This window comes from Camellia sinensis, unplaced genomic scaffold, assembly GCF_055761805.1.
Source record: "Camellia sinensis isolate YWXY unplaced genomic scaffold, ASM5576180v1 Unanchor1, whole genome shotgun sequence".
Classification (NCBI taxonomy): domain Eukaryota; kingdom Viridiplantae; phylum Streptophyta; class Magnoliopsida; order Ericales; family Theaceae; genus Camellia; species Camellia sinensis.
In genome coordinates this window covers 27,153,501-27,179,766 of record NW_028128987.1, presented here as the reverse complement: position 1 = coordinate 27,179,766, position 26,266 = coordinate 27,153,501, and the positions used below count along the sequence as shown (strand labels likewise).

General features: G+C 36.5%; 1 protein-coding gene across 1 annotated transcript; it reads left to right on the top strand.

Annotated features, from left to right (window-relative positions):
- Positions 1-1,362: 1,362 nt before the first annotated feature.
- Positions 1,363-23,917, top strand: LOC114275132 (pumilio homolog 12). Its single transcript, XM_082910730.1, has 7 exons — positions 1,363-1,607; positions 2,471-4,224; positions 4,320-4,482; positions 19,984-20,147; positions 20,987-21,245; positions 22,915-23,030; positions 23,127-23,917. The coding sequence occupies exons 2-6, from the start codon at positions 2,585-2,587 to the stop codon at positions 23,020-23,022; spliced, it is 2,334 nt and encodes a 777-aa protein (XP_082766856.1). The 5' UTR covers positions 1,363-1,607; positions 2,471-2,584; the 3' UTR covers positions 23,023-23,030; positions 23,127-23,917.
- The last annotated feature ends 2,349 nt before the right edge of the window (positions 23,918-26,266 follow it).

The window sequence follows — 26,266 nt, the reverse complement described above, 5'->3', positions numbered from 1 at the left end:
CATAGCCTGTTCGAATACTAAGGTATTGGGATGTTCGACGAGTTAATGCAAATGATCACCAAATGGATGACGGTTGTGTTTCCAGAATTTGGACTCCATACACGATTTTAGAGGCGCGGGAAAACTGTAATCCACTAATATCACCAAGTATTGGGTATATTAGTGCGGGGGGTAATGTTGGCTACATATTTTGTAAAAGCCAGTTACAGTTCGACACGTGATAGAGTAAGGGTAATAAAGGAAGGTTATTCAAGCCTTCAATCCTGATCGTACACGTGGCAATAAATATTGGTTCTCACATGATCTGAGTAACACTAGATCAATAACGGGATGCAAGATAACATAGCTTCAACGGTTACTCATATTCAAATTCAAGTACAAGAGGGAAGTTCAACTGCCAGTAATGGCGTAATGGAGCTACTTGTAAGGAAGCATGATCAGCGATCATGGAGGAGTAGTTCGACGGTTCGAGGTGCAGTTCGAAGGTCATCACTGACGAGTATAAATAGCAGGGCAGCCCCCAGAGAAATGGAGAGGACTCAGATCATACAAATCAGTCATTTACTTCATATATTTTCTTCTCTAGTCTTTTACATTTTCAGTCTTTAAATACCTGTTCTTTAAATGCCTGCACTTTAAATACCCGCACTGCACTTCGATTCATAGGAGTAGTTTCAAGTAGATTCAAGTGGATTGCTGTTGTAAACCTCTCCGAGGCTGAGTTTGGACCATTGTAAGTGTTCATTTTAATGAAATACTTCAATTGTTCTTCATATTACTGTTATTCCTTTTAAATTCTCCTAAGTCAAGCCACCAGTAAAAGTCCTCTTCATTGAGGCTGAAAGAACTAAAACACAATCGTCTGGTAATTGGTTGGCAATCACGATTTCTGTAAGGACTGATTGATCCTTGCTGGCACGCTCACATTTACAACAATACCCTTCGAAAAGCCAAAAAGCCAACAAATTTGTAAAAAAAAAATTCTGAAACGTGCGCCTGTCCCAGAGTTCTCTGCAAACTCGTTTCAAACGTCATGCTCAAGAGTAAGTGTAGAATCACATTTCTAAAACACAACCAACCAGAGTCTTAAATTTTTAAAATAACTCTCACAATGATATGTTAAAGATAGATGTCAAATTCTGATTTGTTACATCCCATTTCTTTTAAAATGAATTTGTTGGTCATGTGTAATCTCTAATATTATTCTTAATTAATTAAAGGATGACCAAAAACCAAATACGTACCAAACAAAAAGAAGCTGAGAAAAGGAGAGAGAGAGAGAGAGAGAGAGAGAGAGGGAGGCATGCATGAGTCATGGTAATTGCTTTGCTTTGTAGTTGGGGGGTGTGTTGTTTGGTGTTTGTATGTAATGGTCTGGTCATATATGCCAATGCTCTCTTTCTCTCTCTTCACTCCTTTGAATACTTCTCTTTCTCTCTCCTTCTCTACGCCGCCTCTCTCTCTCTCTCTCTCTCTCTCTCTCTCATCTTACTTCCACTCCCTCTGCATTGTTTCCCAAATTTGTTGAAAAAGCTTTTGTTGAATTCACATTATAGCCATGACTTCCTCATCGTTCTGTATCTAGTGCCGCCGTTTCTTTCCGCTCGGTATGTCCTCATCAACGTGGGTTTGCCTTTGTTTCCACATATACATATACTAGTTGAGGATTGATTTTGATTTTGATTTTGATTTTGATTTTGATTATTCATGATCTGGGTTTTCGTACATTTGATGAACTGATTCAATTGGTACAAATTTCTTTCCTGGCTTTTCTTTCTTTATAAATCTTGGTTATTTCCATTTTGTTGGTTCTGGGTAGCTTTATTTGTCATATTTTTTAAAAAAATTTATTAAAAGGTATAACAAGAATAATAATTTTACTTTTAAATTGGGGACGTGGAAATCGAGGAAAGTGGTCTGATGACTAGGATGATGATGACATAGTTGCGAATTGTTAAGTTGGGGATTATGGCATTCATTGTAACTAAAATGTGTTTTCATTGACTGCAAATTCTATATGAATCAAAAAAGAAAAAAAAAAAAAAAAAGAGAGAAAGAAAATTGACTGCAATCTATGCATTGTATGCAATGAGCCTGCCGTTGTAGAAATATATATCCATAAACATGCTTGCACATACATTCAGATGTTAAGATGTTCAAATTTAACTTCTGGGTTGGGAGATTCTAGAGATTAGTTATGGTCATATAACATTAGATAATGAATCCTCTCTTTATATTTTTTTTCTGATCAATTGACATATTATAGAGGTAGGTTGGATGTAATTTTCAAAGGTTTTGGCTCACTGGAATTTCATTAGACACTTTGGTTTCCTCTGAAATCTCTATTTAGAAAGCATTTCTGGGAGTTTTGCAGTTTCAAAATGTGAGTCTTTTATACAAATTGGCAATATTTTGGTTAATGGGTTTTGATCAATATTGATTGTATACTGCATTATGGTTGGGTTTTCAGGATACAGATTGTTGTTGCATTGAAGGTCTATTCTTGGGGATCTACATTGCCCGGAATATAGCTTGCTTTGTTTATTTGTGAATAGGGATTCTTTAATTTCCTGTCATTCACCAGATGGAAAAGGGAATTAACCAACTAGAGTTGGATGAATTTGAGGAGCTTCTTGGTGAGATTCCTAATGCCACTTCTGAGGCTCCTCTTTCTGAGGAATCTGGAATCATCAATTCCTTGAAAGACTTTAAAAGGGTGCCTTTGGATGATGGCTTGTCCTTGGAATGCTCCAAGCCTTTATGCGTGGATCCATCAAAAGTGATGCTCAGTGAGAAACTTCAGAACAACGGGAGTTTAGACGAAGGAAAGTTACCCCTGAATAGAATTGAGCAATCACACATCAAGAGGATCCAACAAGAGGAACCAAATCTGCCTGATGACCAGTTCTTGACCTCTGCATTTGCAGAATTGAGCTTCAATGAAGGGGCAACAACAAAAGCTGAAAGTCCTCCATTGGTTAATTTCAAATCCTTTCAAGATCATACTATTTTGTTAAATGGGCAATACTCAAATGGCTTAAAGAAACTACCTTTTAGTATGGATTCTCGGGCAATGTTTGTCCCCTCTTTCCCATCACAGAACAATTCATCTAGCAGTTTTGAAAGGGTTGATGCAAAGAAAGGTTTCCAAGAAAGTTCAAATTCATTTGAGGTCAGTGTTCAAGAATTCAAGAAGCTGTCAGTTGGCTGTTGCCAAACAATTGAAAATCTTTCTGGCACCATGCCATTCATTCATGGAGTGCAAGGTTTTCAGCTCCTAAATGTACCTGTTCACGGAGTGGAGTTTCCGATATTTTCTCACCAACAACAGTACTTTGTGGATTCCCAGTCTCCACTTCCTTATTTACATTCACAACGACTAAGCCAGCCTCATGTTACATGGAGGCCTATGGAAGAGGAGCAGTATTACAACAGAATGCATCAGCAATACCTGTATATGCAACAGCTCAGGAGTCGGCGGTTGGAAGCTCAGTATCCAATTCAAGCAAATAGGAATGTGACAGATAGGCTAATGAATCAGAACTTCAGGCAACCATGTGATGAGAGGACAAATCAAGATGCCGTGTGGAACAAGGCTACAGTTTCAAGAAGCATACACCTATCTAATCCTGCCCTTTCCTCCACAGATTTTAACAAAATGCAAGTTTCAGACAAAGTGGGGAGACATAATTTTCCTGAAAAGATTTCAACAAGATCACATGAACAGAATTCTCTCATATCATTCAAATTTGGCTCCTTTGGAGGAAATGAACTACTTGCAGATGTCAACCAGAATGGAAGAGTTCTCTCAAATGGTTACTACCATCAAAGTTTATCCAATTCAAATGCTGCATTCCAGTTAGGTAGTGTGATCTCTAAAGGTTTTCTGCCCAACACTGCTGAGCTGAAACATAATAATTCAAGGCCACTGATGCAGAAGTACAACTCTATTGATGGAATTTCTGGTAGAATATATTTCATGGCAAAGGACCAATATGGGTGCCGCTTTTTGCAAAGGGTATTTACAGAGGGCACCCAAGAAGATATCGAAAAGATTTTTCTGGAGATTATTGTGCATATAGTTGAGCTCATGACAGATCCTTTTGGGAATTACCTTGTCCAGAAGCTGCTTGGAGTGTGTGATGAAGATCAACGGATGCAGATACTTCGTGCAATCACTAGAAAATCTGGGGACCTTGTTAGGATTTCATGTGACATGCATGGGTATGCTCTCTGTCTCTCTCTGATCCCTCTTTGTTTTTTTGTTGCAGTTTTCTTGATATTTTCAGCGTCTGCTTAGTTGTTTTTCACATGCACAGGACTCGGGCTGTTCAGAAGGTTATTGAAACCCTTAAGACTCCAGAGCATTTTTCTATGGTTGTTTCCTCACTGAAGCCTGGTATAGTGACCTTGATAAAGAACATGAATGGCAATCATGTTGCACAACGATGTTTACAGTATTTAATGCCTGAATATAGTGAGGTAAGAAGCATAAACATACATGCATATGTGTGTGTGTGTTTTCTTCAAGTTAAACATGAACGATGTTGCTTATGTGAAAAGTGGTCCAACTTACTCTAAACCAAGCAAGCAAACTCGCGTAGTTCCTCTAAACCAAGCAAGCAAACTTGCAGCAGTTGAGAATGCTTGAGTTTAATTGAACTTTGAATTTCTGCTGAAGCTTTGCATTCTTGGGCATCAAATCATGATGTCTTCCATGTACATGTAGTTTTGTTGAATTGATTATTGATTGTACCAAGTTCCTCAATCCAAACTAGCTTCCACAGGGGTTGGAGTTGCATTATGAGGAACCCAAAGTTTGATTTCAGATTCCTGTAATGCCAAATATTCTGAAGTTCAATTTATCAAAAAAATAATAAATAATAAATAATAAATAATAATAATTCTGAACTTCAAGGCTTAAATCTTGATGTAGGTTTAGCTGTCTTTAACCACATATATACATTTATAGGATATGTCCAAATATCACTTTAGCAAATCATGGGGTATATAGATGGTGTTTCTACGTTTTCCAATAAAAATATAGAAGGGTAAGTGTGTCTTAGTTGATTTCTTTATGTTTTATGAATCATTTCGCTCATGTGAATTTTTTTTAATGAAAGGAAATTGTGTCAAGAACATATGTCTAGAATTTATATTATTTTTATATGTTCTATGAATTTGAACAAGTATCCAAAATTTGTTTAAAAGTTGGGGAATTCTCTTCTAACTATTTTGTATTTTTGTACTTTTAACTTCATAAAATTTTTATCATTTTATTGTACACAAATTATAACAAGGCCTCAACTTTCACTACTCAAAGTAGCAACGCATAAAGATTTCTTTATATCTTTATCTTTTCTCAAATTAATTATTTTAATAGTTGGAGAATAATACCCTGAACTCAACTGACCTTTGTCCCTATTAATTGGGGTCAGCATCAGCTACATCAATCCATTTTCTCCAATTAATTTTATTCAAAGTCATAGCCTCATATATGTTTAAGTTATTTAAGTCCTTTTTTATGTCTCAAGACATGTTCTCCTTAGCCTTCCTCTATCTATTTTATCATCCTACACATGGATCAAATTACTTCTCCTTAAATGTGCATTAATTGGTCTACAATGCACATGATGATACTGTAAGATTTCTGAATAATAATCTGTCTATTCAATTGTATTGTAAATTGTAATACAAGAATCAATGTTTTTAAAGGCTCAAGGCGCACCAAGGCGCCGAAGGTCTCTTGGGACTTAGGCTCAAAGCGCAAGGAGAGGATGAAATCCAAGCTGAGTAGCAGCTGTCTAAAAGTGATCATACTAAGTACAAGGAGATTGTTTCAAACCATAAAGAGCACGCCAAAGATGACAAACCTATCCATAGGAATGTGGAACGCCAGGGGGAGGACGTATGTAGACCTCCTCGGTGAGATAACCATTAAGAAAAGTATTCTCAACATCAATTTGATAGAGAGGCCAATGGAAGACAGTAGTCATAGAGATCAAAGTACGGATAGCAGTCATCTTGGCGATGGGGGAAAAAGTCTCCGCATAATCAAAACCATACTCCTGTGAGAAACATTTGGCAACCAAGCAAGCTTTGTAGCGCTCCGGAAAACTATCAGAGTAAGTCTTGACTTTAGAGACCCATTTGTAACTAACCAGATTCTTGTTAGCAGTAGGCAAAGGAACCAACTCTCAAGTAGTAGTCTTCTACAAGGCAACAACTAATTTATTCCTTTTAAGTGTAGGCAATATAACTATTGCCTTACAACCCCAAGTTCTTTATAGGGGGCTTGGGTATAAGAGATGTGAATAGTTGGAATAAAGCAAGCATTTTAAGACTTTTGTGGGTTATTAGTAAAAAAGATGATTCTTTATAGGTAAAATGGAATCATTCTTAAAATAAAGGACCATTGTTTTTGTGCTATGGAGCTTCCTAAAGATTCTTCTTGGTCTATGAGGAAGATCTTTAAGCTAAGAGAGATTGGGCAGCCTTTAATTCAATATCAAATTGGGAATGGATTGAACACTTTTCTGTGGCTTGATAATTGGCACCCGTTGGGTCCTTTATTGAAACTTTTTGGTAATTCTATTGTTCAAAATATTGGGAGAGTCTTGCATGCTAAAGCTTCTGCCATCGTGACAGAGCATGGATGGCATTGGCACAGCACAGACAAAGGAATAGGACAGTTCAGCAGGTTATGGCTCTTACCCCTGCTTCTTTTGTGCCTGATATTACTAAGGAAAATGCAGTTATTTGGGTTCCTACTCCTAATGGTTCCTATACTGTGAAGTCAGCCTGGGACCCCATTAGACCTAGGAGATCTAAAGTTATCTGGCATGATATTGTTTGGTTTAGAGGACTGGTTCCTAAATGGTCCTTTATTCTATGGTTGGTTTGTCAGCAGAGGCTAACTACTGAGGATAGAATGTTGCAATGGGGAATGCAGGTTGAACCCCTATGTGTGCTATGTAATGCAGTTCAGGAAAGCCATAAGTATGTGTTTTTTAATGTGTTTTTAGCCAGTATATACGGTATAATCTGTTAAAGATTTATCAAACCAACAGAGGTGTTTTGGATTGGAGTGAGGAAATTCAGTGGTGCAATGTTCAGGCAAGTCTCAGCGAAGTGTGACTCTTTATCTGTCTTTGTCTTGTGCAGTTTACCACATTTGGATTGAAAGAAATAACCGAATTTTTAGGCAAGCTGCTAATCATCTAGAGGTCACCGTTGTTACTTCCACTTGATATATCAGAGCTAGAATTTGTTCTTTGAAGAATATTAGAAGAACTTTTCTTAATTGGCAGAGTTGTATGGATTGGGGAGTTACCCAATCTATCCTCCATATATAGTCAATTTAGAACCTTTTTTTAGGTTGCTGGTTTAGATAGTCTTGAGGGTGTTTGAGGGTATGCCCCTTTGTTCTTTGGCTTGAATAAAATTTAAATTACCCAAAAAAAAAAAAAAAAAACCAAGTTCTTAAAGTAACTCAAGTTAGGTTTCTTATTTTTCTAAAGCTCATAAAGAGAAATGTTCTTTCTTTAGAGAGGGATTCTATTAAGTATATGACATGCAGTAAGCAAAGCTTCACCCCGATGAACATAACTTAAACTAGAGTTTGATAACACAGGATTAATCATATCATTTAAGGTCCTATTTTTTCTTTTTGGTACTTTATTTTGTTATGGAATATTAGGTGCAACTGAGTGAAAAGTAATACCTCCATTCTCACAAAATTCAGGAAATTGATATTCAACACCTCTATTTGACCCAAGTCTTTTTATTTTAACATTTCATTGATTTCTACTTCTACTTTTGAAACTTTAAATTTCTCTTGAACTTTGTCTTTAGAATGAAAAAGACAAATATGAAAAAATTTCAAAAAATCATCAATAACTAAACTAAACCAAATCAAGCCTTAAGTCCTATTAAATGGGGTCGGCCATAAGAATCTTTCTTCTCTACTCAACTCTATCCAAGGTCATTTCGTTAGTCAAATTAAGGAGGTTCATATCTCTATTTACTACAGTAGCCCACATCAATCTAGGCCATCCCTTTTCCCTAATACTTCTATCTACTATTATTATATCGCATCTCTTCATTACTTTCTTTGTTGGTCTCCGTTGTATATGACCAAACCATCTCAATCTATTTTCTATCAACTTATCTTCTATCGGTACTGCTCCTATACATTTTCAAATATACTCCTTCATAACTTATCTTTTCTACTCTTGCCACATATCTACCTTAGCATCCTCATCTCAGTAACACTCCTCTTATCTATATATTGTTTCTTAGTTGCCCAACATTCTGACCCATACATCGCTGGTCTAATAGCCATTCTATAGAATTTCCCTTTTAGTCTAGTGGGTATTCGTTTATTGCACAGTACCCTAGACGCACTTCTTCACTTAAGCCACCCCGCTTTAATTCTATAGACCACATCTACTCTAATCTCCCCAGCCGTTGTAATAATCAATCCTAAATAACGAAAATGTTCACTCTTAGATAATTATTGGTTCTCAATCTTCACTTCTCCTCTGCTTCCATTGTTATTGTTACTAAAATTACACTCCATGTACTCTGTCTTAGTTCTTCTTGTTCTAAATCTTTTAGATTCAAGTGTTTCTTTCCAAGTCTCCAACTTAGTGTTAACTCCTCTAGTCTCGTCCACTAACACGATATCATTTACAAAAAACATACACCATGGCATATCATCCTGAATATTTCTCGTCAACTCATCCATAACTAAAGCAAAAAGATAAAGAATTAAGGTTGATCCTTGGTGTAACCCTACAGTAATTGAAAATTCACTTGTCTCTCCAGCAAGCGATTTAATAGTGATCACCACAGCTTTATACATATCCCCAATCACATCAATGTAACCTTTTGTTACCCCTTTCTTCTTTAACTCCCACCAAATTATATCCCAAGGCACTCTATCGTATGCTTTCTCGAGATTGATAAAAATCATATGAATGTCTAATTTCTTTTCTCTATACTTTTCTATTATTCTCCTCAAAAGATAGATTGCTTCCATTGTTAACCTACTAGGCATAAACCCAAATTGATTCTCTGACACGTCTATTATATCTTGCAATCGATGTTTCATCACTCTCTTCCACATTTTGATTATATGACACATTAGACTTAGAAAATATGAGGAAGAAGAACTCCGAAAATATGAGGAAGAAGGAATATATTTCTGTTATATTCAAAATTTCTTATTTTACAAGACCAAATGACACTCCTTATATAGGAGATATTACAAACATCATTATAACCCATTATATGCCACTTACATATTATATATTACCACTATCTACCACTATCATATTATATACATGCCACTATCTACCACCAACACCACTATCATATTCTATACATGCCACTATCTACCACCAACACCACTATCATATTCTATACATGCCACTATCTACCACCAACACCACTATCATATTCTATACTTGCCACTATCTACCACCAATACCACTATCATATGCCACTATCTTATTATATGCATTAACACAAATTTCCAGCACTCCCCCTCAAGCTGGTTTGAAGATATCTTCCATAGCCAGCTTGCTAGTCAGCTTATCAAATTGCTTCTTGCGTAGTCCTTTCGTAAGCACATCAGCTAATTGTTCACCTGGTGGAAGGTAGGTCATACAGATTATGCCAGCATTGATTTTCTCCTTGATGAAATGTTTATCCACTTCTATATGTTTTGTGCGATCATGTAGAACTGGATTATGAGCTATAGATATAGCTGCTTTGTTGTCACAATAGACCTTCATAGGTGTCGGGTGAGAAAGCTTTAATTCTTCAAGAATTCTTTTAATCCACATTACTTCACAGATTCCATGGGCAACAGCTCTGAACTCTGCTTCTGCACTACTTCTAGCTACCACATTCTGTTTTTTACTCCGCCATGTAACTAGGTTCCCACCTACAAAGGAGCAGTATCCGGATGTTGATCTCCTGTCTGTAACACTTCCTGCCCAGTCTGCATCTGTGTATACTTCAACTTGAAGATGTCCATGTTTCTTGAACAGTAAGCCTCTCCCTGGAGTTCCTTTCAAATATCTTAAGATCTTATAAACGGCCTCAAAGTGCTCTGCCCCTGGTGAGTGCATGAACTGACTTACCATGCTGACTGCAAAGGCAATATCAGGCCGCGTATGAGACAAGTAAATCAATTTCCCGACAAGTCGCTGATATTGTTCCCTCTCTTTGACTTCTTCAGCCTTAGCAGCTTGTAACTTCAAGTTAGGCTCGATCGGAGTCTCCACCATCTTACAACCAAGCATACCTGTTTCTCCAAGGAGATCAAGAACATATTTTCTCTGATTAACGAATATACCTTCCTTGGATCTTGCAAATTCCATTCCGAGGAAATACTTGAGGGCTCCCAGATCCTTAATGTGAAATTCTTTTGCGAGTTTTTCTTTGAGGGCTGCTAACTCTGCTTCATCATTACCAGTTAAAATGATGTCATCAACATAAACAATCAAAATTGTAATTTTACTGTTTTTTGAATGTTTATAAAATATTGTGTGCTCTGCTTGACTCTGCGAGAAGCCACAACTGATAACTGCCTTCCCAAAGCGTTCAAACCACGCTCTTGGTGATTGTTTGAGTCCGTATAATGACTTGTTCAATCTGCATACTCTGTCGCTTCCAAGTCTCTGTTCAAATCCCGGCGGTAGGCTCATGAACACCTCCTCTTCAAGATCACCATTGAGAAATGCATTTTTAATGTCAAGTTGATGTAGAGGCCAATCTGAATTTACTGCAAGAGATAACAGTACTCTGATGGAATTCATTTTAGCAACAGGAGCAAACGTCTCCTAATAGTCGATCCCATAAGTTTGAGTGAAGCCTTTAGCCACCAGTCTCGCCTTGTATCTCTCAACGCTTCCATCTGCGTTACATTTTATCGTAAACACCCATTTACACCCAACTGTTTTCTTGTCTTTGGGTAGATCAACTATCTCCCAAGTACCACTTCTCCTTAAAGCATTCATCTCCTCCATGACTGCTAATTTCCAATTCGGATCATCCAATGCTTCCTGTATATTCCTTGGAACAAACAAGTGTGAAATCCTAGATGTGAAAGCTCTATGGTTTTTAGACAGTCTTTGATAGGAGAGGTAATTTGCAATAGGATGTTTAATGCAATTTCGGACACCTTTCCTTATTGCTATAGGAACATCAAGGTCGGAAATAGAAGGAATAGGATTACCTAAAATTTCGATGCCAGAACTCGGGTGGACATTCGGGTCATTAGGATGGACATTCGGGTCATTATTCCTCAGATGAAATCGCTTCCTAGTATAAACCTGAAGCTCAGGATTTAGATCATTTTGTAGTACTTCTCCCCCTAAACAAGAATCTTCTTGACTAGGCACCATAGAACTTGGTTCTCCTAAGTGATCATTATCAGACAGATGTGGTTTTTGTGTAGGATAAATGACATTGGGGAGCGGGATAAAAATATCCCAAAAACGGTCTTCTACTCCACTTGTCTCCCCCTGAAGAGAAGTGTTGGGGAAATAGGATTTTGTTTCCACAAATGACACATCCATACTCACATGAAATTTCTTGGTTTGAGGATCGAAATACTTATACCCCTTTTTGTTTGAGGAATAACCCAAAAAAACACATTTTATAGCACGGGGGTCAAGTTTTGAACGAAATTGACTAGGAACATGAACATAGGCAGTACATCCAAAAACTTTGGCGGGTAAATCAGAAAACAACCTCGTGTCAGGAAAAAAAGTTTTGAGACAATCGAAAGGTGTTTTGTATGTTAACACCTTTGTAGGCATCCTGTTTATCAAATAAGAGGCTGTTAAAATTGCTTCACCCCATAAATATTTAGGAACATGCATGTAAAATATTATAGCACGTGCTACTTCAAGTAGATGTTTATTTTTTCGTTCTGCAATGCCATTTTGTTGAGGGGTATCCCGACATGTAGATTGATGAAAAATTTCCTTTTTTTCCAAAAACTCACCCAACTGCTCATTGAAATATTCTGTTCCATTATCAGAATGTAAAATACCAATTTTGGTTTGAAATTGGTTTTCAATCATATTGTAAAAATTTGTGAATAAATTTTTCACGTCAGATTTTTTATTCATCAAATAAATCCAACATAAGCGGGTATGGTCATCAATAAATGTAACAAACCATCTTTTACCAGAAAGAGTAGTGATTTTAGAAGGGCCCCAAACATCACTATGAATCAAATAAAAAGGTTTGGAAGCCTGGTAAGGTTTTGGCAAATAAGTAGAGCGATGAAATTTTGCAAAAATGCAACTTTCACAATGAAAAGAAAAACAATCAATCCCTTTAAATAATTCTGGAAATAAATGTTTCAGATAAAGAAAACTAGGATGTCCTAGCCTATAGTGCCATAGCATTATTTTTTCTCGAACAGAGATTGAACTAGTACTATTAAAGCTCTGAGCTTTTTTATTACTAACAGGTACTTCATCAAAGTAGTAAAGACCTTCAAGCATCCTAGCACGCCCAATCATCATCCCCGAGTTCTGGTCCTGAAATTCACAATGGGATTCAAAAAATGTAACACGACAATTAGAATCCTTAGATAGTTTACTGACAGACAAAAGGTTACAGGCTAAGTTGGGGACGTGAAGAACAGCATTGAGATTAATTTTCTCAGTTAGTTTAATAAATCCTTTTCCTGCAATAGGTGAAAAACTACCATCGGCTATTTTGATTTTGTCATGACCAGAACAAGGGAAATAGGTACTAAATAAATGGGAAAAACTAGTCATGTGATCGGAGGCACCGGAATCTATGATCCACGGAGAGAAGTTTAGGCAAGAGAAGGCTTTAGGATTTCTACCTGTTTGTGCCAACAAAACACTAGGAGTACCGGATGAGGAGTTGGATTTTATCAGCTTTAAGAGTTGATCAATCTGCTCTTTGTTGAAGGGACCTGAATCGGCTTCATTAGCGGTAGGAAAGCCACGATTCTTCTCTCCTTGTTTGCTGCTTTTCCAGTTGACAGGTTTGCCATGGATCTTCCAACACGTTTCGCGTGTATGGCGAGGCTTGTTGCAAAAATCACACCAGACCCGTGGCTTATCATCAAACCTGCGCTGGTAATTTGCAGCCTTGTTGGCCGCAGCATCGCTAATTAAAGCAGAAATTTCAATTGATTCACCAGTATCTTTTTTCTTAAGCATGACGCTCCTTCGGCTCTCTTCCCTTCTGACTTCGGCAAATACTTCGCCAATGCATGGGAGAGGAGGTCTGCCAATAATTCTTCCTCGCACTTCATCGAACTCAATGTTGAGGCCGGCAAGAAACTTGTAAATACGGCTGTCTTCCACAGTTTTCTTGTGGTGGTTGCAGTCGTCAACCGATTTCCATTCGTATGTGTTGAAGATGTCAAGATCCTGCCACAACCTTTTCAACGAATTGAAATATTTGGTGACGGAATCATCTCCTTGACGAATCTCTCCCAACTTCAAAGTTAATTCGAAAACTTGAGATTGATTTCCTAGGTCAGAATACATCTGACTAACATTATCCCACAATTCTTGTGCAGTAGGATAGCACATGTAATTAGAGCTTATATCCTCCTCCATGGAATTGACCAACCATGTCATAACCATGGAGTTTTCAGCGTCCCAACTGTCGAACAGCGGATCATTAACAGCAGGAGCCTTCTTGTCACCAGTGATGTAACCGATCTTTCCTTGCCCACGGATATACATCCGGACAGATTGTGACCAGCGGAGAAAATTATCACCATTTAGGCGGATGGTGGTGATTTGGACAGAGTGAGAGTTGGACGTTTTCACCGGAATGGCAGCGGCAGGGGTTGAAGTGGTTTCGGACGTGACTTCCGACATGGCTATGACGGTTTTAGGGCTGCTGTGTTTTTTGTAGCTCTGATACCAACTTAGAAAATATGAGGAAGAAGAACTCCGAAAATATGAGGAAGAAGGAATATATTTCTGTTATATTCAAAACTTCTTATTTTACAAGACCAAATGACACTCCTTATATAGGAGATATTACAAACATCATTATAACCCATTATATGCCACTTACATATTATATATTACCACTATCTACCACTATCATATTATATACATGCCACTATCTACCACCAACACCACTATCATATTTTATACATGCCACTATCTACCACCAACACCACTATCATATGCCACTATCTTATTATATGCATTAACACAAATTTCCAGCAATTAGCTTGATTCTTTTATAGTTGTTGCAGTTCTGGACATCTCCTTTATTCTTATAGATTGGCACTAAAATACTTTTCCTTCACTCTTTTGGCATTTTTCTAGCCAACAAAATTTTGCTAAATAACCTAGGCAAACAAGCAATCCCCTTCTTACCCAAACATTTCGAAACTTTAATAGGGATATCATCGGATTCTAAAACCTTATTTGATTTCATCTTCTTAAGTGCAATTTCTACTTCAAAGTTCCTAATCCTATGATAGAACCTGTAATCCTGGTTTTCCTTATTACTGCCTACTTCCTCTCCTTTTGACCTACCTTCATGTTCCTCCGTGTTCCTCATCAATGAATGTTGTAAAATATTTTCTATCTCCTCCTATGCAAAAGATAAATTAGATTTATGTGGTTTTCTTTCTACTGCCAGGAAATGGCATACAAGTGATTTTAGTTTGCAAGCATACTTTACATTTTTCAACCATGTTGGAATCATACTTAGGAAATAAATCTAATTTAAACATGTCATTCATTTTCTTAATATTAACTTGCCCTAAACATGCATGCTATAATGAAAGAATATAACAATATAAGTAGAAACGTGTGTATTATTAATATTAAGCTTGAACATGCCTTGATACATTTATCCATTCCCAATAAAAATACCACCTTTAGAAAGGACAGACTTTTACGACCATACTTATTAAGCAAGCTTCTAGAAACAAGGATACACTTCACTAAGTGATGATTTTTCTTAACATCAGGTACATGATACACCTCACTAGGAGACCTAACTTTTTTTAAAATCCACCATCCACTTACCCTTGATAGCTGCAGTTGAAGAGTTGCTCATATAGAAAATTGTTACATCACTCACTGATTCATTACTGGTGAAGAGATTCTTGTCATTGCAAACATGTCTTGTTGCTCCCAAGTCAATCCAACAATTTCCTACATCCTCAAACATATTCACCTTAGATATTACTGCCACAAATTTATTCTTGGTATCCGACACATATGGTTTCTTCTTGTAAGATTAATGTTTGTTCTCGAAGTGCCCAAGCATGCCACAGTGTCGACAAGAATCTTTCTTCTTTTCTGAGTCTTGATCAGATTGCAAATTGCACTTACACTTTCCTTTGTTAGACCATTTGCAATCCTCCACCATGTGGACCTTGAAAACTTGAGCCCCTTGGACAACCTTATTTTCAAGTAGCATTGACTCTTCCTCCACTCGGAGGTATTAAGCCAATTCTTCAAGAACAAGTATCTTTCTTTTTTGTATTTAAGGCTCTTTTTAAAATCTTTCCAAGAAGGTGACAGTTTGTCTATATATAAAATTGTAACAGACTCATCTATATTCATATTTTGTTTTGGGAAGTGACTATTTTAGTTGTTTTTTTGGCTTTTTACAAAAAGACGTTCAAAAAAGTAGAGAGGAGTTGACATTTTGGTAGTGGCTTTTTGGCTCTTTAACTATTTTAGGTTGTTCCCAAAACAAACCTAAGAATATGTGTATCTCATGCAATTGTTCCATGATAGGTTTATAATCAACCATAACTTGAAACATACAATTACTAACAAGAGATTTCTTACTGCATCTTCGGATAAGTATTTGGACTCTAGCATCCTACACAGTTCATTTGCCGTTTCCACTTATCGAATAGCAAATCTAACAACACATTCAGAATATGTCCTTTACAGATGTTGTCATCATTTTCCCACTAGGACCTGGTCTGAGTTTGAGCCACCGTCTCTTTCAACATATAGACCACGTTGAGAGTGGTGAGTTGAGTTTCTTTTACCAACGCTTGAAATTGCCTCCATCAAAATGGTCTAACTTCATGAAATCTTGAGTCATTTGTTGGAGTGATCTTGCCATAATATTGTCTTTAGATTGTTGAAAAATTGATCTTCAACTCTAGTATGTTTGAGAGCTTTTAATGGATTGACAGAAATTGCTTCAAGTCACATTATTGAGTCGCTTTCTTAAAGACAATATTTACCTCAACAGAAAGAGTGCACCGAGTTTGTAGCAAACTTGCCTCCAAGAAACAATGAAGTTGGATCTAATGATCGTCTACTTGTGGTTGCATATACCAAAGTAGACCAATATACTCTTGATACAATCAAGAGAACTAAGACATAGTTATTCAAGTCTGCAGGAAATGAATACAAGAAAATAGCAAAACAAAAAACTATTTTGGGGGCAAGAGAGAGGAAAGGAGGGAGGGGAAGAGAGATACAGAGTAGAATTGAATTGAATTGTAGAATATTTCTAAATTTTGGGATGAACAAAATGGCATGGACCCTTAGACCAATGTGCATCCATTTGTACATGTGTCTTTTACTAGCACCAATTTGGACTCAATCGAGGCCGTTCCATCGCATGCGGATTTGATTAATGGCTACGATAATAACTTGATCCGTTCAGACATGACCGCTAAGCAATTACTAATTGTTGATTGTTTGATCAATGGTTAGACTTGTCTGTTGGCCACCTAGATGCCACGACAGTGCATGTGAGGCATCCCCTTGTTGAAGTGGGAAAGGAAAATGACGCCTCAATACGCCTTGCAACAATGAGTACATGCAAAGTGCAATATGCGCCGTTGAAGTCCCATATTGTGCCACACAGTGCACTGTCCGCGCTACATGCACGTATGCTTGTGCAAATGGTGAGTTGCACCGTCCTTACGGTGCAGGTGCATGCACACTAACATCCTTCACATTTCTCTATTCAAGAGAAATAAGGATGATTTGAAACACTCAGACCAAACTAAGTCTTAAATCCCATCAAATAGAGTCAGCTACATAAATCCTTCTTCTCCACTCAACTCTATCAAAGGTCATTTGGTCAGTCAAATTAAGGAGATTCATATCTCTATTTACTACACTAGTTCACGTCAATCTAAGTTTGTCTTTTCCCCTAACACTTCCCTCTTCACTGTATCACATCTCTTCACTACTGTCTCTGTTGGTCTCCGTTGTATATGACCTAATCATCTCAATCTATTCTCTCTCAGCTTATCTTCTATCGGTGCTATTCCTACCCATACATGAATATACTCATTCCTAACTCTTTCTTTTCTAATTTTGTCACACATTCACCTTAGCATCCTCATCTCAGCAACACTCACCTTATCTACATGTTTTTTAATTGTCCAACATTCTGTCCGATACAACATCGCTAGTCTAATAGTCGTTTCTTTTTAATCTAGTGGCTACTCGTTTATCGCACAGTACCCGAGACGCACTCCTTCACTTAAGCCACCCCGTCTTAATTTTATAGATCACATCTGCTCCAATCTCCCCAGCTGTTGTGATAATTGATCATAAATAACGAAAAAGTTCACACTTAGGTAGTTCTTAATTCTCAATCTTCACTTCTCCTCTGTTTTTATTGTTACTATTACTAAAATTACACTCCATATACTCTGTCTTAATTGTGTTTATCCTAAATCCTTTAGATTCAAGGGTTTCTCTCCAAGTCTCTAACTCAGCGTTAACCCCTTCTCTATTCTCATCTACTAATATGATATCATCTGCAAAAAGTATACACCATGGCACATTATCTTGAATATTTTTAGTCAACTCATTTATAACTAAAGCAAAAGGATAAGGATTTAAAGCTGATCCTTGGTGTAACCCCCATAGTAATTGGAAATTTACTTGTCTCTCTGGCCGGCAATCTAATAGTGGTCACCACACCTTCATGCATGTCCTTAATCACATCAATGTATCCTTTTGTTATCCTTTTTTTCTCTAACACTCATCAGATTATGTCCCGAGGTACTCTGTCATATGCTTTCTCAAGATTGATAAAAACCATATGAATGTCTCTTTTCTTCCCTCTATACTTTTTTATTACTCTCCTCAAAAGATAGATCACTTCCATTATTGACCTACCGGGCATAAATCCAAATTGATTGTCTGACACCTCTGTTATATCTTGCAATTAATATTCCATCACTCTCTCCCACACTTTCATTATATGACACATCAGTTTGATTCCTCTATAGTTGTTACAATTCTGGACATCTCTTTTATTTTTATAAATTGACACTAAAATACTCTTCCTCCACTCTTCTGGCATTTTCCTAGTTAACAAAATCTTACTAAATAACCTAGTCAACCAAATAACTCCATTCTTATCCAAACATTTCCAAGCTTCAACAAGGATATCATCAGGTCCTAAAGCCTTATTCGATTTCATCTTCTTAAGCTCAATCTCTACTTCAAAGTTCCTAATTCTATAATAGAACCTGTAGTCTTTGTTTTCTTTATTACTACTTCCTCCCCTTTTGCCATTCCTCTATGTTCCTTATCTAACAACTTCTCAAAATAGTTCTTCTACCTCTCCTTAATCTCTTCATCCTTCACCAACACCTTAGAGGCCTCACTCTTGATGCACTGAACCTAATTAAAATGTCTTGTTTTCCTCTCTCTTATCTTAGCAAGTTTGTATATTCTCTTCTCTCCCTCCTTACTATCTAGTTTAGTTTATAGGTCATCATAGGCTTTCAACTTAGCCTCTCTCACTACTTTTTTGACCTCCTTATTAGCCAATTTGTAGCTCTCAAGGTCAGTTCTATCATTGTGTCACTTTTTAAAGGACTCTTTTTTCGTCTTGAAAACCCCCAATAGAGCGTAGCTATGGGATTAATAAACACCTAGGTGATATAGCTACAGGGATAAGAGGGTTCAGTTGGAATGATCTGAGGATGCCTTGATAAATGATATTATGCATTTCTGCTCGGTAGAAATAACTGGTGGAGTAAGGGTAAAAGTCAAATAAAGATGTTACAGTTTGCATGAAATGTGAAGTCCACCAGATTATTTCTTATCTTTATGGTTTATATTGAAACTGAATATGTGCCAATACGCAGTTGTTTGTTTCCCCCGACATTGTTGCTTTATTTTTATTTTTTTGTTCTATCTCTGGCATACTTGCTAGCATGAGTTAACATCACTTCATTTGTGTGTTTCTTGTCTGGTGGTATTGACTTCTTTACAAACTCTCAGGATAGCTCTTTTGTTTGATATCTTCATTGCATAACCACAAACGTGCCATGAAATGGACACGCCGACAGGGTAAATTCTAAAAGATTAGGACATGAGCACGACATGTAAGAAAATATATAGTTTATTAGATATCTAAATATTTGGTTCTACAATTGCAAAAGGTGAATGCAGCTATATATGCATCAAGTAATCCGGTGGAATTTATTGTGTAAACATGTGGTATGGAAAGTGTTGGTTCTATCTAGCCATAAGCTGGTTGTATCAACTAATGGCAAAAGCACGGAACATATTAAATTTCATAATTCTAGTGCATTTAGGCACAACTGATAAGTTGAATTAAGCCACCGTGATTGAATTGAATCTAAGCATTAGAATGATGAAATTACTGTGTATAATGCATAAATCAATTTTAGTCACTCAAGCGATGAAGATTCTAATGCCTCATATTTGAAGTCTAATGACGACTTCATTCTTTTAAGCTATGAGTGAATTTTCTCCCCAAGATAAGAATCTCTGCGGAGTATCTATTTGTGTGTTCATGCATTATGGAGTGTAAAGCTTCCTTCTTTGTGATTTCTAGACACTTCTACACTGACTTATATATGTTCTACAGTTCACTAATTGATACAAGTTGAACCTTTTATGGTATTACTTTTATCATTAATCAATGAAAAACAATTTTGTGACATCACTGATGATGGTCTTTCTGCAGTTCCTTTTTGAAGCTGTGATTTCTAATTTTGTTGAACTAGCAACAGACCGTCATGGCTGTTGTGTGCTTCAAAAGTGCCTTAGCCATTCTGATGGTGACCAAAGGCGTCGTTTGATTTGCGAGATCACTTCAAATGCTCTAACTCTTTCCCAAGATCAATTTGGGTATTTTTTTTTTTTTCTTTTTCCATGTTTTGTAAGTTCTTTATTATAGTTTTTCCCTTAATTTTTTTGGGGATGGGTGATATGTCTTTAAACATATTTTCATAAGAAACATTTTGAGATGTTTGCCATTGATTTAACAAGCATTACAGCCTTCTATTAGCAGGATGGCAGAATGATGCCCAATGCAAATAGATACAAGATTTTATTAGTCAGGTTCAGTACCTTCAGCAATGTCAAAGTTATAAAATTGTTCCCTTTAATGTTATTTGCTTGTAGACAAGAAAATTGGTTACAATGATGCTTGAGTTATTGCTAGAAGACCATATACTTTAAGAAGCTTATTATGCATAAATAGATTACTGTTTGTGGGTTTTGGAATTGAAAACCTTAGTTGATTTATCAGATATTTGTAGGCAACATATTAACAGTTCGTATTAAATAAGGTACCACAACTCAACTGCATTCTTGTTAAGGTTATAACAATGTTAAAGTTTAAGTAAACGTGCTACAACAGAAATTTAATTTCAGTATATATATGTCATCTATTAGGTTTTTTTTGCTTTCTTAATCAGCTACTCATTATGTCGTTATCACCGATGATGTACCCAGTGGTCCTAACTAATGGGGGACTTCACACCCTGTGCTTACAGTTTGAGGGTTAACTGTATTTGACTCTTGACTCAGGAAATATTTTTGGTATAGGATTTGTTCAAAGAATGAGGAGACCAAACAATTTATTTCATTTCTTGTTGAATGAACTACAATATTTTTCAATAGGTATTTTGTATCCATCTTTGCATCTTTATGTTTTGCTTAGAATTTGGATTTCAATTTTACAGGAATTATGTTGTGCAATTTGTGTTTGAAATTGAAGATCCATGGGCAACAGTTGATATTCTTGACCAGCTGGAGGGTGACTATGGGGACCTGTCCATGCAGAAATATAGCAGTAATGTGGTTGAAAAATGCCTGAAATATGCAGGAGAGGAAAGCCAATCTTGTATTATTCACGAGTTGATAAATAATCGTCGTTTAGATCAAATCATGCAAGACCCCTACGGAAATTATGTTATCCAAGCAGCGTTAAATCATTCAAAGGTTAGAAATTTCCTCCTCTGAAAGTGCTATCTTCGTCTAGGTGTCTGTTTTCTCTCTCTCTCATCTATATCTTTTGAGTGCTAGCAAAGATCATCACTTTGTAATCGTCCATCATATATAATCTAGGTTCATTAATATCTGTAAGTATATATGTTTTATGCATATAATTTTACAATGGCCATCTCTTAATGTGCCCACTGCCCAAATATTGTCGTGATCTAACTGTTTTAGTTGTTGTTTGTTTTAACCCATCTCCTGGGTGGCTTAGACGTAAGCGAGTACTACTACAGGAAGCAGTTACAGAGATAAAAGCTGGAATCAAGTTAGAAAAACAAAAATGATATTGAAAAAACAAAATAATAGTAAGATTTGGGATGATTTGTAATGACAAAATTTCCCATTTAAAAAAACTATAACTGTGCTATAGATCTCAATATTTCATATCATTTTTTAAGTTTCGGTTTGCAGTGGTTTAGAACTCTGTTTTATTGAATTTGGAGAGGCCTTGATGTGGAATGTGTGTGCACCATTGACATTTTAAATGTCAAGTTAGGGCAGCAGAAGACATGGAAATCAGGATCACTTTAGTAAAAAGCATCTGGTATTTGTGGTCTAGGCTAGGTTAAGTTCAGCCTATGAAGCATGGGTTCTTGGACAAACATGGTGTACCCGTTCCGGGTACTTACCAGGTACTGGTACTTCGTATGATATTTCTGTATATGTATCGGGTACACGAAACATATATCCCAATTTTTCCTTTTAATTTTTGCCGTACCACAGACGTACCTGCTATATATTCAACCCATACCTCAGTTGAAATACAGGGATAAAATTAGTTTCATTGGACTTTTTATTTTTATTTTTATGGTTCTTAAGCTTAGCATGATTTTAAAATTTAGCTATGGTTTGTAAATTATTTAATATAATGACATTTAATTTTGATTTATACCTTTACTTTTGGCATTAAATGTGACTTGAAGGTTGGAGCGTAACGAACTGAATCATTTAACTAATTTTTTCAATACTCCAAATTAAAGATAAATATTTTTCTACAAACATACCCAACTGTATCAATACCCTACTATTTTTATATTTTACTATATCGACATACCCATATCGTGCGGGCTTCATAGAGTTCAGCTATGAATGTAATAAAACAAATTACTAGAAAGATTTTCAGATTCACCCCTTGAGTGTTCATCTAGGAAACAAATTGTTTTGAATCTGTTCAGACAAGAATCCTACGCAGGTCTTGTGGGTCAACTTTTTTCTTTTTTCTTTTTTTTTCCTTATATATTATCTATCTATATATATAAGATCTGGCCTCTGAGCATCTTACTGCTACATGGGATTCTAAAACGTATTCAATTTAATGCACATGGTGGAATAATCATGACATGGAATGCCTGTGAACCATTCTATTCTATGATCCTTAGAAACCTGCTCCCACATCTGTGTCATAAAATATAGAATGAAATAATGTTGAATTTATATATTTAGTAGCAGCAATTAGCTGTGTATTTCATTATTACATTTCCTTACAGCATGTTCTCGGGATATTACTAATTTGCCATTAATAAAGAGGTCAAGGTAAGATTTATGGATTCAATGAAGACAAATATTTTCATCTGTAATGTGGATGACATATATATGTTCTCTTGTTGAGTAGGGAAGTCTTCATGCTGCATTGGTGGAGGCCATAAGGCCTCATGTTCCTGTGCTCCGGACCAGCCCATATGGGAAGAAAGTCCTTTCAAGCAATGGTCTCAAAAAATAACCTCTGGGGTATGATCAATTATAGCTACAATAGTATCTCTTTCTTAGGCCAAAAGTATCGAACTTTAACTAATTTAAATTGTGGTATTTTCTGAATTTTTGCAGGGTAGGGTACTGAATGTTTCCTCTAATGCTATGAATTTTGTAATAAACAAAGGATGAGGAGCTCTGAACACAGCCTTTACAGCCCGATCTCGAGATTTTCAAGCTTTGTACTTTAGAAGGAGAAGTTTAATGGTTAGAGCTAACTTTTACATCTCATCTGAAAAGATGAAAGGTGACTTTTCAGTTTAATTTAATTGTAAAGCCCAGTCCACACTTCTTAAAACTCAAGTGTTAAACAGAGGGAAACTGGAGTCTTATAACCAGTACAGATTGGGCAACTCCAGGTGATGTGAGACACATTCTAACACACTTTCCTAGACCACAACATATAGTAGCCAGATAAACGGCACACCAATCACAGGCCCAACCAATTGGTGTGGCGTTTGTCTGGTTGCTGTATGTTATGATCCAGGAGAGTGTGTTAGAATGTGTATCACATCGCCTGAAGCTGCCCAATCTATGCTGGTTATAAGGTTTCAATTTTCGTCTCATTAATATTTGGGTTTTAAGAAAAAATGTAAGCTGAACTTCTCAATTTCAAATTAATTTCCATTTTGACTATCAGAGAAAATTCGACATAATATTCACGTGTTTGTAGATTTTCTTTTCTTTTCTATTCTTTTCTTCTTTTTTTTTTTTGGGTTGGCATAGAAATAAAGAAATTCAAAGTGAAGAGTTGGGAAGTTGTAATTTGCCTACGCTTTTTTAATCAAATATCTTGGCCTCTTGGGGTGGTTGCAGGATGTCCGTTGAATTACTTGGTTTTAGTCATTTTGTGCGATAATGTATTTAAAAGAGCCGTGATGAACTTTTGTTTATGTTGTCTTATATTATATTATGTATATATATATATATATATATACATGGCTCTATTTGTTAAAGTTGTATCATTCATTAACACATTCAATTTTTCTTGTTTAGTAAACCATAAATTTTTTTTTTTTTTTTGGATGATGTTCTTTTATAATTGCAACAAAATAATTAGTATTTTTCAACTGATACGAGTAGGATAACTAATAAAATTTGTCTGAATGGCGCCGTAAGTAACTCTTGCAATATTTTGAGGATTATGGAAACAAATCTGTTAGGTTTTATTTCTTGGCAATCTCGTTTGACAAAACTCCTTTGAGTTGTAATTTTATTTTCACTTTTTATTTCAGTGAGGCTATGAGTGTTTAGATGCGAATCCAACCCGAATTGTGCTTTTCAGAGAAGTTTGTGATGATAAAGCGTTCAAGATTGCCACTTCGCTGATTATGACGGGGATCGAGCTGCCCGGTCAGCTCGCGGGGGTCCAGGGGGCAGCGCCCCTTGGCGGGTCCGGGGCAGCGCCACGGCGGGGTCGAGGGGCAGCGCCCCCGAAGCAAAATGCAAAAATGCATTCAAAATTGCCTGTCCGCTCGAGCGGACATACCCGCGCTCGAGCGGAGAATCCCTGGTTCCAGCAGTTTTGGTCGCCTGCAAAAGTACTGAGATATGTGATTTTGCGCTCGAGCGGGCTTTCTGGCGCTCGAGCGGACCTCTGTTATATCACGCGCATATTTTTGCTGAAGCCGCTCGAGCGGGCTGTTTGGCGCTTGAGCGGAGATCGCGGGACAGATTCTATAAATTCGCGTGTTGGGTCAAATTTTAGGATTACGACTCCAGATCTTCTTTTTGGTTTCTAGGGTTTATATCTGGGGATACTTTGTGAGTTTTCTTTGATATTTTTATTGAGTATTCAACTCATGGTTTAAAGAGAGTACATCAAAGGTTTGGTTTGTTATACACAAAAGAGAGAGTTGTTCTTCGGTGGATTCTGAAGAATTTGAGCCTGAAGCTTTGGTGGATTCCGGGGTGGCTCATCGTAAAGACAATTCCGAGGTGAAGACGGGTTGGAATAGGCACATAGAGGTTGGTTCAATTAGGCGTGGATTCGCTAGGTAATTGAGAGTATACCTGTGTAATTCCTTTAAATCTTCTTAGTGGATTGTTTTGTGGCTGTTGCCCGTGATTTTTTGATCACAGTTGGAGGTGTCCAATTGTGGTTTTTTCCACGTAAAATCGTTGTGTCTCTTTGTCTTGATTGTTTGATTGAGATTGTTATATTCTGCTTAAAATTGATACATAATCACAAATCAACATCTAGGGGATTTCTAGTTTTTTTTCAAAATCTATTTGAATATCTTGGCTATCTACAAGTACAGCTACTCCCTGAATTATAATCTTCATCCATTGAGATCCTCATCATGCCGCCTCATTTTTCTTGTTTTTTAAAAATGGATTATTATGTTTGGTGTGAATGCATGTTTATACTTTAAAACTAATAACATCGGAATGGTGTAAAGGATTAGAATAATGTTTTAGCGGTCAAAATCGATGGATTAGAATGTTGAATTAGTAATGAGTTTGCATTTAAATTAATGTCTTTGATTTGTCTGATCAAATTTTTTATTTTTTCTTAGTGATTGTAATTTGGATTATCCCCAACCATGTCTAAGGTCCAATTCGTATATGTTATATTTACAACTATTCAAGGAGAGACTTGCAATGGGAAAAAGTTCTATATGTCGAATGAGGGGGAGAAATGTGATTGCATTGCCATTGAATGAGAGAAATGCTAGTTACAATTGGGTGTAACTTGTATTTTTGGGTAAGTCATTTTAATGTTGAATGAGGAAAAATGTTGATTGCATTGAGTATTATTGTTTTTTGATGGGCCATTGAATATTATTATTGAGAGAGAGAGAGACAGAAAGGGTAGGTTTGAACCAAAATCGGCACCAAACTGTGGCTTGAACCTTGATCTCTAACTTTCACTAAATAAATAAATAAACAAACAAAAGGGTAGGTTTAAAGCTTTATGTTCCAGATCTACGTCATCTTCATTAGCTTCTGGCTTCAAAGATAAATCATGTTCAAGTTGTAGGCTTTTTGTTTCAGATCTGCACCGTCCTCATTTGCATCTGGATTTGAAGATGAATCGAGTTCAAGCTCGAAGGCTCTCTATTTTAGATCTATGCTTTTGTGAGTGCTTTCAATTCAATCTATTTGTTCTTTTTGTCTCTTACTAAACTCGAACTTATTATCTGCTTATATATATGCACATGAACATGTGAGAATATTAGGTTTTATGTATATATGGTAGTATATATATTCTA

Bases quoted from the DNA above. Each gene is read 5' to 3' on its own strand.
- LOC114275132 (XM_082910730.1), top strand. From the start codon at position 2,585: ATGGAAAAGGGAATTAACCAACTAGAGTTGGATGAATTTGAGGAGCTT. The intron at 4,225-4,319 runs GTATGCTCTCTG...TCACATGCACAG, and splicing joins ATTTCATGTGACATGCATGG to GACTCGGGCTGTTCAGAAGG. The intron at 20,148-20,986 runs GTATTTTTTTTT...TCAATTTTACAG, and splicing joins CTTTCCCAAGATCAATTTGG to GAATTATGTTGTGCAATTTG.